The sequence below is a fragment of the Lichenostomus cassidix genome, chromosome 2, assembly GCF_008360975.1.
Source record: "Lichenostomus cassidix isolate B80296 chromosome 2, HeHo_3.0, whole genome shotgun sequence".
In the NCBI taxonomy this organism is placed as follows: Eukaryota; Metazoa; Chordata; class Aves; order Passeriformes; family Meliphagidae; genus Lichenostomus; species Lichenostomus cassidix.
In genome coordinates this window covers 130,785,118-130,800,148 of record NC_139482.1, presented here as the reverse complement: position 1 = coordinate 130,800,148, position 15,031 = coordinate 130,785,118, and the positions used below count along the sequence as shown (strand labels likewise).

Here is a 15,031-nt window from a genome sequence, read left to right as displayed (position 1 = left end):
CTTGCCCACAGTTGTTTCTGGGCACTGTGTCCACGCTGAGGCCACACACTGCAGTACTGAGGTGGCAGCTACAGTCTTACCTTGGCCTGGCAGAGCAGCAAAAGCTGCAGAAGAGATTATGTTTATTTATGGAGGGCAGAGTGAGACAAAAAAGCAGCATAAATAAAGGCTGAGCACAGAGCAGAAACAAGATTTAAAATACGGGAGTATACAAAAAAAGAAGAAAACGGTCAGGGATGGGGACGGCCCAGGGAGAGATGAGCTCCTAGCCCAGCAGTGAGGAAAGCAATAACTGAGCAGCTCTGTGGCTTCTCCTGCTGACCATTCCACAGACAGGACAGACACAAAATGCATTTTGCAGCAGGTCCCATGATGAGCAAGTAGCTGATTTTGGTCAGCAGCTGCTCCAGTGCCACACCTGGGTGCTGCAGCCACATCTGTGCAGAGGCCACTCGGCCTCACCTGGCCAAGGACATTGTCTGTTTGTTGTTTTTTTGTTGTCTGTTCAGCTGTGACTGGGGCTGCAGAGATTTCTCCTGCTGGCCCTGAGGCAGTTTCCCAGACTAAGGCAAGAGGAACAGACTTAGAAAGCCCTTACCTGTCAAGCAAATGGTGGTGTGAAATCCACACCTAAAGATATTCCATTCTGCACCCTGTGCCCCCAAAATGACTTCCAGTGGTCTAATGCTGCCCCCTCAGTTTTGAAGACTGGTGACCTCGACTTGAGCTGCTTGGGCCAAATCAGCAGTATAGTCCCTTACCTGTGTTTGATTCAATCTTTTTTCACGTTCTGTGTCTTTAGAAATTGTTCTGCCTGTCCATCAGGCCCTCCCTCCCCAATGCTGTCAGAAAAATTAGCCAATCTCAGTGAAACCTGAATGAGGCAGGATTATCACCAAAATGACTGCAGGCAATGCTGGTGTTTTACATCCTCGACTAGCCAAAGTTTAGGGTCTGCCTTAACCTAATGAGATCACACACACACAAAGTGAAAACCCATTAATTGCTAATAGCTGTTGTACTGAGGATGTTTTAGGAATTAAAAGCCTTATTCTTGACAGTCCAAGATGAAACTCTAATCCATACATCAGAATTATAAACCTAATGAGTACTGCACTGGAAAAGAGAATCCATAATTGTACTTTTCAAGAAAAAACTTTATTATTATACACCTGAGAAAAATTTTCATAAGAACAACATTCTTAATGATAATTCTGCAGTGCTAAGTGAGTCTGATATACATTTATATCAACTGTGCAAAGAAGGCATTGGGGTATTTGAAAAATTTAAAAGCTTCACCTTTGAAGGAACTTTGTCAGAATCAAATATAAAACGTAAATAATGCCTGAAATAAAAAAAATCATACTGGTCCAAAAATTGTTTTAGTTTTATGAATGTATCTGTAAACAGAAATAGCTGGTATTTTAAATAATCTGATTACAAAACTCAGAGTTAAATATTCTATTGTGAAGTGCAGCCACTAGTTCTTCTGTCACTGCCAAAAAAAGTCAGAAATACAGCCATGCTCCTGCACACACAGGAAAGAAGTAATTATCTGTGCACTAAAAGTTACTCACTTGTTAAAAACATACCCATCCATTTAATAACTGTTTCCATGACAGGCTAATGTATAATTCATTCACCTTTGTTGTTAAGATGTATTGAACCAAAATATTTAAATCTCTTTTGTACACACCAGGAATAGAGACCAAACAGATGGCCTATAGCAGTTTTCTGAAAAATACTTCTTGTAAACTCATTTTAGCAAAGTTACTGCTAACTGACCAGTTTATCTTGAAGACACTTCTTTATCACAAGAACACAGAACTCACAAGATGATGTAACAAGTGATGACTGAAACTGTATTTACCTATCGTACCATCAAGGTATTATGTAAAATATATTTTTCTGTGTATAATTAACAGTCTAAATAAAATCAGTATGCCAAATGAAATGAACTCTATGGGCTGAACACAGGCATTAAATTCTAGAGATGTAAACAACTACAGGAAAAGAAGAGCAGCAAGTTTTAAATGTGCATATGCTGTCAAAACAAAATAGAATTCCACAGTCCAGGTAAAGACCCACTTGAACCTAGGCAAGTCTGCAGAGTTCATTTATTCATCTTATACACGAACTACATGCATGCAGCCAATAAACTTTAACTTCCTAAATTTCATAAACCTTTTTAAGGCTCTCAAGATCTTCCAATGAGTACTGATCACTCCGGCTTTCTGAAAGTAAGTCAAACAGTTTCTGCACTTCTTCTTTTTCATTTTTGCTAAGAAGGGCCACCACCACCTGAAAAGAAACCCCAACAAATTATTTTATAATTAGCACAGGTTGACTAAAAATCACAGTATCTGACAGAGATACAAAGATCAGTGTGTTTCCTTTTAAGATATAAAAATTTCCTGTAGATTTCTGTGCAATTTAATACACATTCAATCTAGGTTCTTACCTTAAATCTTTCTGCTTTGCTCAAGTAGAAAAGATGTTGATACGCAAGGCCAGGATCTTTTCTAGCTACATAATGTTCCAATGACTGGATAAAAATCAAAAGGATTTCTCCTTCGAGTTTGTTACTTAGCAGCACTGGCATTTTTTTTGGATCAGTAATTGTTAAAAGATCTGCACAAGCAGCTTTATCCTTACTGGCATTCACTGCATTTGTAATCTGACCGAAGTCATAAGCAGTGGATGGTTCCGAAACACGGAGTTTCTCAGAGGACTTCTGTGGCACAAGCTTTGGAACAGCTTCCTTAGCAGGAACATGATGAGTCTCAACATCTTCTGATGTAGCAAACTGTCTCTCTTCCTGTTCATCAGGTTCAGTCACCTTCACAAAGAAAGTGGCAACTGATCACTTTAATGTGGACATAGAGGTAACCTGAAGCTTTGTAGATTGCATATATCTATCATACCACAGGATTAAAGCTGGCATTCTACTCTTCATAAAAGAAAGGCACCCATGTTCTTCCATGTCCTACTGTCCCCCAGGAACAGAAGCTCTCTAATTTACCTTTGCAGGATCACAGTCAAAAGTGTGTCTTTTCCCAGTGTCTTTCACCACTGGGCACTGCACTGTGGAATCACACCTGGAGAGCACCAGGAGAAAGGAGAGCTGTAGGAGAAAGGAGGACTCCATGCATATATTAAATGTGAAGTTCCAGAAGGCAAGGAGAACTGGAGTCAAGGCAGCAGACACCCATGTTTCATTTCTCTGCTGTGCCTCCAGGCCAGTACAGGCACATGGCAGCTCTATCAGGTTGTTGTTTTGAGTCTCCACAGATGGAGAAAGCTCAGCATGGATAAACTGCCTCACTATCCACTTAACTTCTGAGATTGCAGCCTCCATCCCGTTTCATGATTCAGTCACTAGAAAATTAACTATGGGGCCAACTACATTTGCTAAGATCTACTTTAAACCATCAAGAGTTGTGAGATTAGTATAACCTGACTAAACCTTACTGAACAGGGTTTCTCAGTGCCAAGTATTTTGAAAAGCCTGAAGATACTGTACTGCATAGTACAGGGGATCAGTATTTTTTGGAAAATACTGCATTTGGCTTATAGGCATTTTGCTCTATTTTTCAAAAATCCTTAGAAGCAGGGGAGAAACCTTGACTGTCTTTTCATATTAGCCTGATTAACATGGAATAATGGTGATAAATTATTTTTCTAATTTTCTTTACTTTTCTTTACAGTCTGTTTTCATGGAACTACCTTGTGCTACAGCAGGCAAAACAGGAGGCTCTCCACAGGGGCAGTTGTAATTATGACAGCAAACATAAATGCTTCCTGCATCACCCCTAAAAAAATCACCAGTGCCAGTAATGTAGTTAGCTAGTCTCTAAACAATGTGGTCACTTCCCAAACCTCCTCTGAACACTTTCCAGGTCCCTTTGTTTGTCACAACTCAGAGCTTAACTAACACTATACCAGCTTATGCCAGTTACATAAAATCCCATGAGCTCGTGACAATCTGAAGTACTTCAAGAACAGATTTTTTTCCTGTATTAACTGCAGCTTCTACTATACCACCATTCTGAAATCACGTTATCAAATTACTGTACAGTATCACTGTACAGACTGGTAACTATGCATTTTAACTATACATTTTTAAATGAAAAGGGGAGAAAGAATTCTTAAACAACCAGCAAAGCTACAATCCAAAAATATCAGATGACTGAGAAAATCCTTTCATCACCTAATTCTACCCAGAACTGTGCAAAGCTAACATTTTGATCCTGTACGTAACATTACATCCTGTGTTACTTTTGTAAGATCCTACAGCTGTTTTACTTTTGCTCTGTAGGGTCGGATTTCATTTTTCAGACCCATAACTTTAGGACCAGCACAGGAGCAACCAGCACATCTGCTGACCACAGACCTCTACCAGAGCCTGCCCAAGTAGCACATACTTCAAAAGCAGAACTGCTATTTCACAGCTGCATTCTGTAAAACATGTATTTCGAAGTTTAAGCAGCTTTTGTTTACAAGGAGCATATCCTCAAGTTTTGTGCCATCTAAATGAATTATTTCCCTTCCTGCTGTAGTTCTGAATCCACTTCAGAGCAGTCCAAGCTTTACTTTGTCATATGTAAAAATCCTCCAATGTACCCTCAAAATAATGTGAAAAATCAACCCCATCCCCCCACAAATGTAGGTTCAAGATGGGCAGAACAAAAGCTTTAATATTATCTCTTCCAAAGCGTAGCTTCTGCTGTGCTTGCTTTTAAAAAATGACCAGATATCCTACCTCTTGTATGGTTATTTTGTTCCTTTGCTTTTGCAGACCACCAGCTCCAGCGCTGCTGTCAAGGTGAAGCAGTTGGGTTACCTCCTCTAATTCCCTTTGTGCTTCAAGAACATTTGGATCTATTAGAAGTACCTTGTTGAAATCATCAACACTGGCTTGATAATTCTGCAAGTAGAAGAAAATATTTTTCTCATAAGCAAATCACTACAAAAATAAATCTGAACTACCATTCTGTCCTTTACAAGTAAGAAAGGTAAAAATACTGGGATATGGCCATTAAATAGACAAAGTTAATCTAAATATTGATAGTGTGATTTCATTAGAGGAGAAAAGGAAACTGAGTTTGACTTAATACTCTGTGGCTAAATACTTCCAAATAAATATGTAGTATGAAATTAAATTATTCTCAGAAACTTATTCCCTGTATCAGAGAACAAATTATTAAAGTTTGCTGCTTTTAAACATAATTGCTTACAGTGTAACACTGCTTCACAATTAATATAATGTGAGTGCAGCAAGTTTGCTTTGCCAATAAAATACAGTTAAACTGAGCTTTGATTAAAGATGTATCTAATCTTCATGGGCTTCAATCCAAGAGATCATCTTTTACAGTGAAATTTTGCTAATACCTGAGAAGACTAGGATTATGTTATGAACTCTAGGATAAACAAGATTAGTACAAACACAGTGACAGAGTGGCATTAGGACACAGTTCTTCAATAATCAGTCCTGTAATCTGTTTAATGCTTTAATTTCTGTTTTTTACTGTATAAATTACACTTTTTCAGACTGTATTTTCTGGAGAGACGAAGATAATAGTATCAATTCTGAGCAAGAATGGAATTATTACAGGGAAAATTCAAGATATCCCAAGGGCTGGAGTATCAAAAATAAAGATGAAACATAGAAGCAAACAGTAAAAGACCATGCAGACAATAAAATTTCTTGACCACAATTTCTTGTGTGAGTGGTCTGGTATTTCTTCTGTTCCTAAGCAGTATCACAAGGTTACTACTGCATCATTTGTATTATCACAGAAAAAAAAATTCTCATGTAGCACCTGAGGTACTTCCTCTGCACCTTAACTGTAATTAAAGAGCCAGTGTACAACTCACTCATACTCTTTTGCACACAGAGTCTCTATTTTGTTCCATACTGGTGGCCTGCTAGGTCATGAAGGAAGAGTGAGGGAATGAGAATTATGTACCCCTAACAAAGGAATGCACAAAGGGGCCAGGTTGCTTTCATCAGAAATCCACTACTAATTAAGTTTAACCATTTGAATTACAGATGTGAAGATTCACAGCTATAAAGAAATGAGATTCTGCAACAGACTTCTGAAACCAGTAACAAGGGTCAGCAACCAACTCTACTGAATTTAAAACTGCAGCCTGCCAGACTGCCCAACAAAAATCACACAAGAGGACTATATACCCAAAGCAATAGAGTGGGCTACCAGCTGTAGGAGATACTGTTTAGGGTCCTGTGCCCTATGTCACAGGCCTAATGCATCTCATAAAACACTTTTTCCTGATCTTCCTTTAACTACATCTTGGTAAATCTGTGAAAAAAAACCCCCATTTACTATATTAAATTCCACTGCAGCTTCTGTGGTTAAATGTCTGGCTATTCACATACAAATAACACTTCCCACCTTACCTAGGTTTTTGCCAAACTACATGCCTTTAGCTCATACTGTTTTTCATTACAGAATCATTTGTCAACTTCAGATCACTTTTGTCATTGTCTGGTTTTACCTATTACTCTCATCCCTGATATTAGCAATAATGAAGGCATTAAATCCAATCACAACAAAACATTTTGAGAGTCCCCAGCTCAGACTGTTCTGAAGGAGATAATGAACACTGTGTTTCAGGTTTCCTTCAATAATAAAAAAATAGCACTTTTTTTCTAGATTATGCAAAAAAGCAGTTATTTCTCTAATTCTCAACCTTCATAAGTTTGTAATACCCTTTTTTCCTGAGTGGTAGAATCACTATGTACTCATATTTATACTGACTTTTTATCAACTTCAACAACGCAAGGTTAGAGATTATTAATACCAGGTAGCTAGCACAGTTACAGAAAAAAATATTACACAAACTTAGGACTTTTCACACTTTCAAAGTGTCATAGCTACTGCAACAGAGGAACAAATATATCATGTTCCTAGGACTTGCATTTGGAATTGTAACATGGGATGAGAATAGGCCGGTATGCTGCTAAGCATGAACAGGTTCTCAGGTGATTTGTAAGCTGAGACACCATCAGGCAATTTTTTGTTAAGCCATCAAACGTAATGGAGATCTGAGGTAAGTGCCCATTCATTTGAAGAATGATGGCAAAACTTGGTGGATCTCCAGTCCACTCCTGCAATATGGAAGAAAGCACTTCAGATGCTTGTTTGAAGACACTTGTAAATTTAATACAAAGCAGGTGATGAGAGCTGCCATCATGACCCTACAGAAGTGAGAAGCTGGAAATTCAATACCAAGTAAGAGCTGAGGGGTAGAACACAGATTGCTTTGGGAGAATTATGGAGTGTAGAGGCCAATTTAACATCCCTGAAGATGGGGAACCACCAGAGGCAGAGACAAAAGGAACAACATGGCTCCAGTGATGGAACATGAGATTGGAAGTCATGTGCAGGATGGATATGAACAATGTGTCTGCATTTCTGATGATCAGGTAAAAGGATACTCTAAAAACTGCATGTAAGATGAGCACTGTAGAGACACCACCACCATGCAGATGGAAAAGTTTGAGTACTGACATTGGCACATAGTGAGAAAGTACAGTACTGACAAATGGTCATAACGCATTTGGGAAAGAAATAGAGAGAAAACAACGATAATTAAAACCCTGGTTTAACATGACAGGCACTTAAACATGAGCAGATGCCAAGACAGCTGGAGATTTCAGTTTGGACAGATGAAGAGAGTCTTGGAGAGAATCCATTTGTCATCAGCAAAGTTACAGTAAACTCCTTGACAAATAAAACAGACCGGGATACCCAGAAGTGGAATACTGGAACATCAAAACAGATTTGTTCTTGCTTAACCAATCTCCAGTCAAATCTTATTTATTATGATATTCTTGTATTTTCTCAAGTTAGTACATCAACATGCAGGTTTTTATGTAGCAAAAGTATTTATGTAATGTTTTATGTATGTCTAATGCTCTACAAAATAATAAATCCTTGTATGGAGTACTTGGTATTCACCCACTGACAGCAACTACCTCATTGCCTTTGAAGAGGATAAGCAAGTTTAGAAGTGCTTAAGAATACCTGCCATGTTCTTTTTCCTCACCTGTAATCCTTTGTACGCTAGTGCTCTTCTATAAAAAGCTTTAATATTAGAATCTTCTATCTGAAGAACATGATCACAATCCTGCTTAGCCTCTTCATATTTATACAGTTTCAAGTAACAGAGAGCTCTAACACAGAAAAACAGAATATACTGCAATATAAGTAAATTCTACAGTTCTGTAGTGCCAACATTATCTCACTTGCAAATGTTAATTACAATACTTCACACAATTCAGTCTCACTATGATATTTTTTAAAGTACATAAAACCATTAACTATCAAGAACATCACTGGATGGATTTAGAGAAGGCCAATTCCTTCAACAGAACTCAAAATTCAAGTATGACTAATGCTTGAAGTTAAGCAGATATTCAAGCATTTTAGAAGCAGAGCCTATGTTACTATAATATGGTGGTATAGTGGTTAATGTAATATGGATTTCATACAGCCATTCCGGGTGAAGAAGTGCTCTGGGTTAAATAAACAACACTGCTCTCTGTACCTAAGTATTACTTGGAACTCTGCTATTCAAGTACTGGTTAATCAAATCCTTCTTAGTTTGTAAAAGCTGATAAGATTACAGCATAAAGAATTATACTGCTGAATTAGGTCAACCTTTAAAATAATGCTGATGTATGACTGTGTTCTTACTTTTATGTTCGCAGAATGTCCATTTTCTTGGAATTATTACTCTTTGTATCTGAGATACTGCTACTGCACGTTAACTTTTCAATTCAAATCATACCAGTATTCTCAAAAAAATCTCAAAAAATGCTGCAAAATGCTATGCTAATTTCAACTCTTACCTGCTCACTCTATTTATGTAGAAGATTTTAAAATACATATCAGTGACATTAATACTTGCTCCCCCTGAAAAATGTTGTTTTACAAAAAAATCCATTTTGTTATTATAAACACTTACCAAGTAGGGAAAAAAATCCCTTTTCCAAAATGGTGAGTGAAGGGATGCAAAATCTCTGTTTGCAGTTACAAAATACAACGATTGTTATCCCACAAAGCAGCGTTGGATTTTGGATCTTTACCTGTTAGTGTAGACAGTACATTCCTCAGTATTTAACTTCATGCACTCACTGTATTTATTTGCAGCTTCTTCATATTCCCCCATTTTTACAAAATCATTCCCTTCATTTTTCAATCTCTTGAACTTCTCCATGGCTTCCTCACCTACATCACAGAAGGATCACAGTGTTACATAAAGTCAGTTCATTAAGGGCAGATGAATAATCTGTGCAGACTAAGGATTAACGCCTAGCAACTGGAGGATCTCTGTCAGTCTGCACAGGGCCATTGCTGTCCCCAGCCTCCACTGGTGCTCTAACAAAGGCATAAACTACCAGATCTACATCTGCCTCAACACATACTTCCCCATCCACCAAAGTAGCATAACTACTTTGCTGAAAATAATGGGAGTGCAACAGACAACTCTAAACTTTCACATTTTGCACGGTAGAGAGAGCCCAGCTGTCTCCACTGAGATCCTGCTTTTACTTACAGTGGTGGAGATTTAATCAGCAGGATTAAAAGCCTTCCAGATCTCCACCATCACACCAAGGTGGCCATAATTTGATCTAATACTCTCTTTGCAATCAACTACCACAATTACTACGCTAAACTGACAACGACAAACAAATCACATCAGTTGGAGTTAGGGATACATCAGTAATATTCTGTTAATAACTATTTATAAAAGATGTAGTGAGGAACCTGGAAACACCTAACTACACTTTTTTTACTAATACTGTTTTATTCCGTAATTGCCTTTTCCTTCTTAATGCCACATCATTTGCTGCATACACTTTTGGGTTAGGCTACAATTTTAGCTGTGTTTGCAGTGAAAAACTGATCCTGACTGCAGCTTCATGTCTCAGTGGTGAGCAAACTAATTAGCAACATAGCTCTAAGTAAATAATAATGAAATAATCTACATTTTGCACCCTGCTAAAGAATATGAGCCTCTTGCCAAGCTTCAGGTTTTCAACACTGTATATAACCAACAATTTTAACCAATAATTAAACTCACTGATTTCTGAAAACTACATGTGGACGTGGGGAAAAAAATCCCTACATGAAACACACAACTAAATTATAACTCAAGTTGTAAAACACAAAGAAAAACACACAATTGTTGCAAAAAAGTGTCAGTCAACAGTGAGGTTTAAATACTGACTGAACATATTGCTGGCAGGCTTCCAGTACCAGCTATCACTGTCAGGTCTCACTGATGCAGCAGAGGCCCTAAGAGTCAGCCTTCAGTGAAGAAAACAGTTACACAATCATTGCTTAGTTTTCTAAAAACAAAGCCTAACCAAAGCCTGCTCTGTTTCAAATAGATTGAGACAGGTTTTGCATCAAAATGCTGCCAAGCACTCGGAGGACATTCAGTATTGCAGTAATGCATTATAGACAGATAACCCCATCACTGTTACATATTTGGCCAACAGCGCAGTTACAAACTACAGTCACCACTGTGTTAATCAAGGGGAGATTATCTTCAATACTACTGTATATTGAAATAAACTCACAGGGAAACCCATTAGTACTTGAATAAAAAATCATAGGGTTAAAGCCTTTGCAAAAAGAACGTTTAATGTCAGGGACAACAGAATCAGAGAACTTCCTTCACCTTATTTACTGAAGAAGAAAAATGGGAACTGCAATGAAGGGAAAAAAAGCCAGGAAGGAATTTAGTTTCCTGGAGTTCAGCACTCATTGATTATGTATAGGTAAGTCCAGAACATCTTTGAAAGGTGTCTCCTAAATGTCTTCCGCTAAAGTTGGGTGTTGATGTCAGGGAAACCACTGATACGTGTGTCCTGGGGGTCATCAGGCACAACATCACCCGCCGGGCAAGGGAGGGGATTGTCCCACTCTGCTCTGCACTGGGGCAGCATCACCTCCAGTCTTGAGGATAGTTTTGGGCACCACAATGTGAGAAAGACATCAGGCCATTAGAGAGCATCCAAAGGAGGGCCCTGAGCATGGTGAAGGGCATTGAGGGGAAGCCGTATGAGGGGCAGCTGAGGTCACTTGGTCTGCTCAGCCTGGAGGAGGCTGAGGGGAGATCTCTCTGAGGTCTTCAACATCCTCACGACAGTGAGCAGAGGGGAAGGCATGATCTCTTCACTCTCGTGACCAGTGACAGGACTCAAGGAAGCCGAGCAAGGGGAGGTTTAGGCTGGGTATCACACAAAGTTTTCTCACCCAGGGGGTGGCTGGGCACTGGAACAGCTCCCCAGGGAACTGGTTACAGCACCAAGGCTGACAGAGCTCAAGAAGGATTTGGACAATGCTCTCAGGCACATTGTGTGATATTTGAGGTGTCCTGTGCAGGGCCAGGAGCTGGGCTTTGGGGATCCTGGTATTTTGCCAGTGAGTACTTCTGCTGATTTTATAAAACTTCAGAAATTACATGCTGCAAACCACATCACTTAGTTAAAAAAAATTACCATAACTGTGTTCCACAAAACACATAAAACTCAATCATGTACATGATAGTCATCTACTTTGGCTTTTCATAAAGGTCTCTAGTAAGTATTTTCTAAAGCACTTACTTTGACATTGTTAAAATGAATTCCATTTTCTAATTAGGTTTTTTTTTTCTGAATATATATTTGCATTAGCTATACATACGATTCATCTGCAATTGTTCTTCTCTGTTGATGTCTGTAGTACTTGGCGTATTCTCTGGAGTGAGATTTCCTCCATCCCACTTGTGTAGTTGAGCAGCAACTGGAACAACTGGAATTGGTGGCAGCTTCTCCCTCCAACTGGGTCCATCCTGTTCTATTAAAGTCTTTGTTATTCTGAAAAAGAACAGCCCCACAACATGACTTTTAATATACCTAACTTACACTTCAATAAATTAAAATCAAATTAAATAATGCTATGTTCCAATTTAAAAAATGGAACAATTATCCTTAGGACTAATTCAAAACACTTTGTCACAGCTATCAACAATATTGCATCCATTTAAGAATTAGACTTTTTCCACTTTTTTAGAGTTCTATGCTGGCATTTAGAAGACAAGCTGACGTCAGCATGATCTGTAAATAGTTACGCCAATGACTGACTGCGCAACTAAGCTCTAAATGCTGCCTACCACATCCAGTAAAGAAATACAAAAAAAAAATCCATGTATTTGTGTACTCTTCTCAGCTCAGTTAATAGATATTATTTGTAGTAAGTGTAGATTACAATATTCTCAGGCAAAATGCAGTACTCGGATTTGCAAATTTCGAATGAAACCTCTTCTGCAACAATTATCTAGAAAAAATGATGCAGGTCACAAAGTAGTCTGCATTAAGCTGCATTTTATAGTTTTATAGTCAGAAATGTATCAGTCAAACCCCATTTAAAATACTTTAATTAGATATAAAAAACTGTTTAGTTCTTCTTAAACCAACACATATATATATGTCAACTATTTCCATATATGAGAGGTTCAATCCAAATCCCACTGAAGTGGGAGTTTCCCACTGCCTTTTTTCTTTTGGAGAAAGGCCTAAGTAGACATAGTAAGTGAAGCCATGTAAGATTTCATGGTTCCTTTACAAATTCTGTAGTGCGTTTTGGGTGTTTTGTTTGGTTTTGTGGGGTTTTTTGCTGTTGTTTGGGTTTTTGGTTAGTTTTTTGTTGTTGTTGTTGGTTGGTTGGTTTGTTTTGGTTTTCTTGTTTTGGTTGGTTGGTTTTTTTAATAAATTATTCATTATGAGAGTAACAGTGAGATAAACATCTCCTACCTCAAAATGGGTTTAAGAATCAAGTCCAACTGGTAATCAGTCTAATTTGTACTTAACAAAAGAAAATTCTGAATTGAGTAGCAAAGCAAGTCACATTGATACTATAGTAAATAAAACTAAGTTTTTTATATCAGGTGCATTTCCATCTAACACAGGTGTAAAAAACATACTACACGAATACACATTAAAAAAAAATAACTTAAGAACACCTTGAAAGTGACATGAAGAACAACACAGAATGAACGTAAATTACCCAATGGAATTTTCTTATTTACTTCTGGCTTTTTAAAGTATTTGAGTAACTATTTTTTTTTTTAAGCATCAGTTAATAGCTTGGCAACAGAGTCAGAGCTCTCAAGACCATATTCTTCTCCCACTATGGGGTTTGATCAAAACCTAATACAATAAAGCAGCACCAGCCGTTCCAATCTCCTTTATGTAAAACAGAAATTACCAAAATATTTTAAAGAATGATAGAGACTAAAAAATCTGTTTGTAGAGCTGTATAATGAGTGAGTTTATGTCTTACAAGCACCGCATAAAACCCATGTATTTTTCACTTGAAAGTAATTTTTTTCCTTCACAGAATATCACATTCCATAGTATAATGTAGTTGCTTTATTTGTTTTCTAAGTGATCAAAAAGACTATTTTAATGTGTGTTAACTGCATATGCCCTTGCAGGGCCTCTCCTTGGCCTGTACCATTCTGAAGTATTTTATAAGACATACCAACAATGTGGCTTGTCCAAGTACTGCTTTGCTCAAATTTTACTAAAACTTTAGGATTTTGTGATACCCTGAACTCAACTGCTATGAAAAGATTTTGCACACCACCATAAACTGAACAGCCCAAAGACTTACTCAGGTTGCTTTATTAGACAACAAAACAACACACTTCATATTAACATGTGAATTAATTATTACATTTAGGTATTTCCCACAGAAAGTAAGGGACTAATTCTACAGGAAACCAGAGTAATTTTGACTTCCTGTTTAATTTGTTTTTTCATTTAGCATGTGGGCTTAAAAATCCAATCAAAATCATCAAAATCCAGAGAAAGAATCCTGCACTCTCTGACTATCAACTGACTTCTAGTCATATCATGATGCAAGCACAGTCTTTTGCAAAAATGCATACCTGTGTGCCATGATTAGTTTAAAAAGCACAGGTGTCTCATGAAAATGCTGGGACAAATACACTCATTTCCCACCAACACCACCCAGACTCGACCCAACAATCCTGAAGTTCTGAGTTGTTCACTAAATACTTTCTGCAGTACAGTACTCATCTGGGACCTTGTAAAAACAGCTCCCAAGCTATTTCATGCAATTTGCTCACTGATACTAAAGGAATTGAGAAAACTGGAATGAAATTTCAATTTAGTAAGGGGAAATGCATAAATATATTCCCACACATTAGAGCTTCTGTATTTCTAACAGAGAAAAGCAAATAATGAAACACTCAAGAGGAAGTTAAAATACACAAAGTAGGAAATCCATTGATGTTCACAAAGCTAGAAAAATGCCACTAATTAAAAGCAAGCTTGAAATGCAATTTCCAGTTATTTGGCACATACCATTAAAAGAGACAGTCCTTCCAGTTTATCTAAAAAATCACCTCAGGAACTGACAAAAGACACAATTCAACATCATCTAATCAACATGATAAACAGTCAAATAACTGTTTATACTTGTTTGCGTTATGTACCTAAACTCTTAATTATTTCCTTTTGATTGCAAAATTATCAGGTAAAGGCTTGATATTAAAAATTCTTGTCTTTTATGGGAGTATTAAAAATATGCAATTGATTCTAAGGTTTTTGGAAAGTCTGCTTAGCTATGGAAGCACAGAGAGACAAGCTTCAACATGGTTTATCAAACCCACCCTCAGACACAAAGTAGGATGAGTTCTTTCTGCCAGTATCCTACAGCATCACTATCCAGCTTCCCACAGAAAATTAAAAAACAAGAAATCCTCCAATAAAAGAAGGTTGTTAAGACCTGATCTTCCTAATATTAAAAAAAAAACCCCAAAAACAAAACCAAAACAAATATTACATTTGGGATTGTCCCTTTGAAATAAAAGGTAGTCATGTTTTTTTAAAATTCTATTTTGGAAAGGCCTCTTACTTTAGAAATGAAAATGAATGCTTTAGTAAACAGTTTCAGCTGAATTTACAAATGATAAAGTGTTTTTT

At 37.5% G+C, this 15,031-nt stretch overlaps 1 protein-coding gene across 3 annotated transcripts in view; it reads right to left on the bottom strand.

Moving 5' to 3' along the window:
* Window positions 1-1,836: 1,836 nt before the first annotated feature.
* Window positions 1,837-15,031, bottom strand: part of SPAG1 (sperm associated antigen 1) — a 37,453-nt gene continuing 24,258 nt past the window's right edge. For all 3 annotated transcript variants that reach the window (XM_085053308.1, XM_085053309.1, XM_085053310.1), the window contains exons 14-19: window positions 11,724-11,896; window positions 9,116-9,257; window positions 8,074-8,200; window positions 4,763-4,927; window positions 2,462-2,839; window positions 1,837-2,301 (exon numbers count right to left, since the gene is read on the bottom strand). In XM_085053308.1, coding sequence (XP_084909434.1) covers window positions 2,170-2,301; window positions 2,462-2,839; window positions 4,763-4,927; window positions 8,074-8,200; window positions 9,116-9,257; window positions 11,724-11,896 — 1,117 coding nt within the window. In that variant the 3' untranslated portion in view covers window positions 1,837-2,169. The remainder of the gene's footprint in view (window positions 2,302-2,461; window positions 2,840-4,762; window positions 4,928-8,073; window positions 8,201-9,115; window positions 9,258-11,723; window positions 11,897-15,031) is intronic.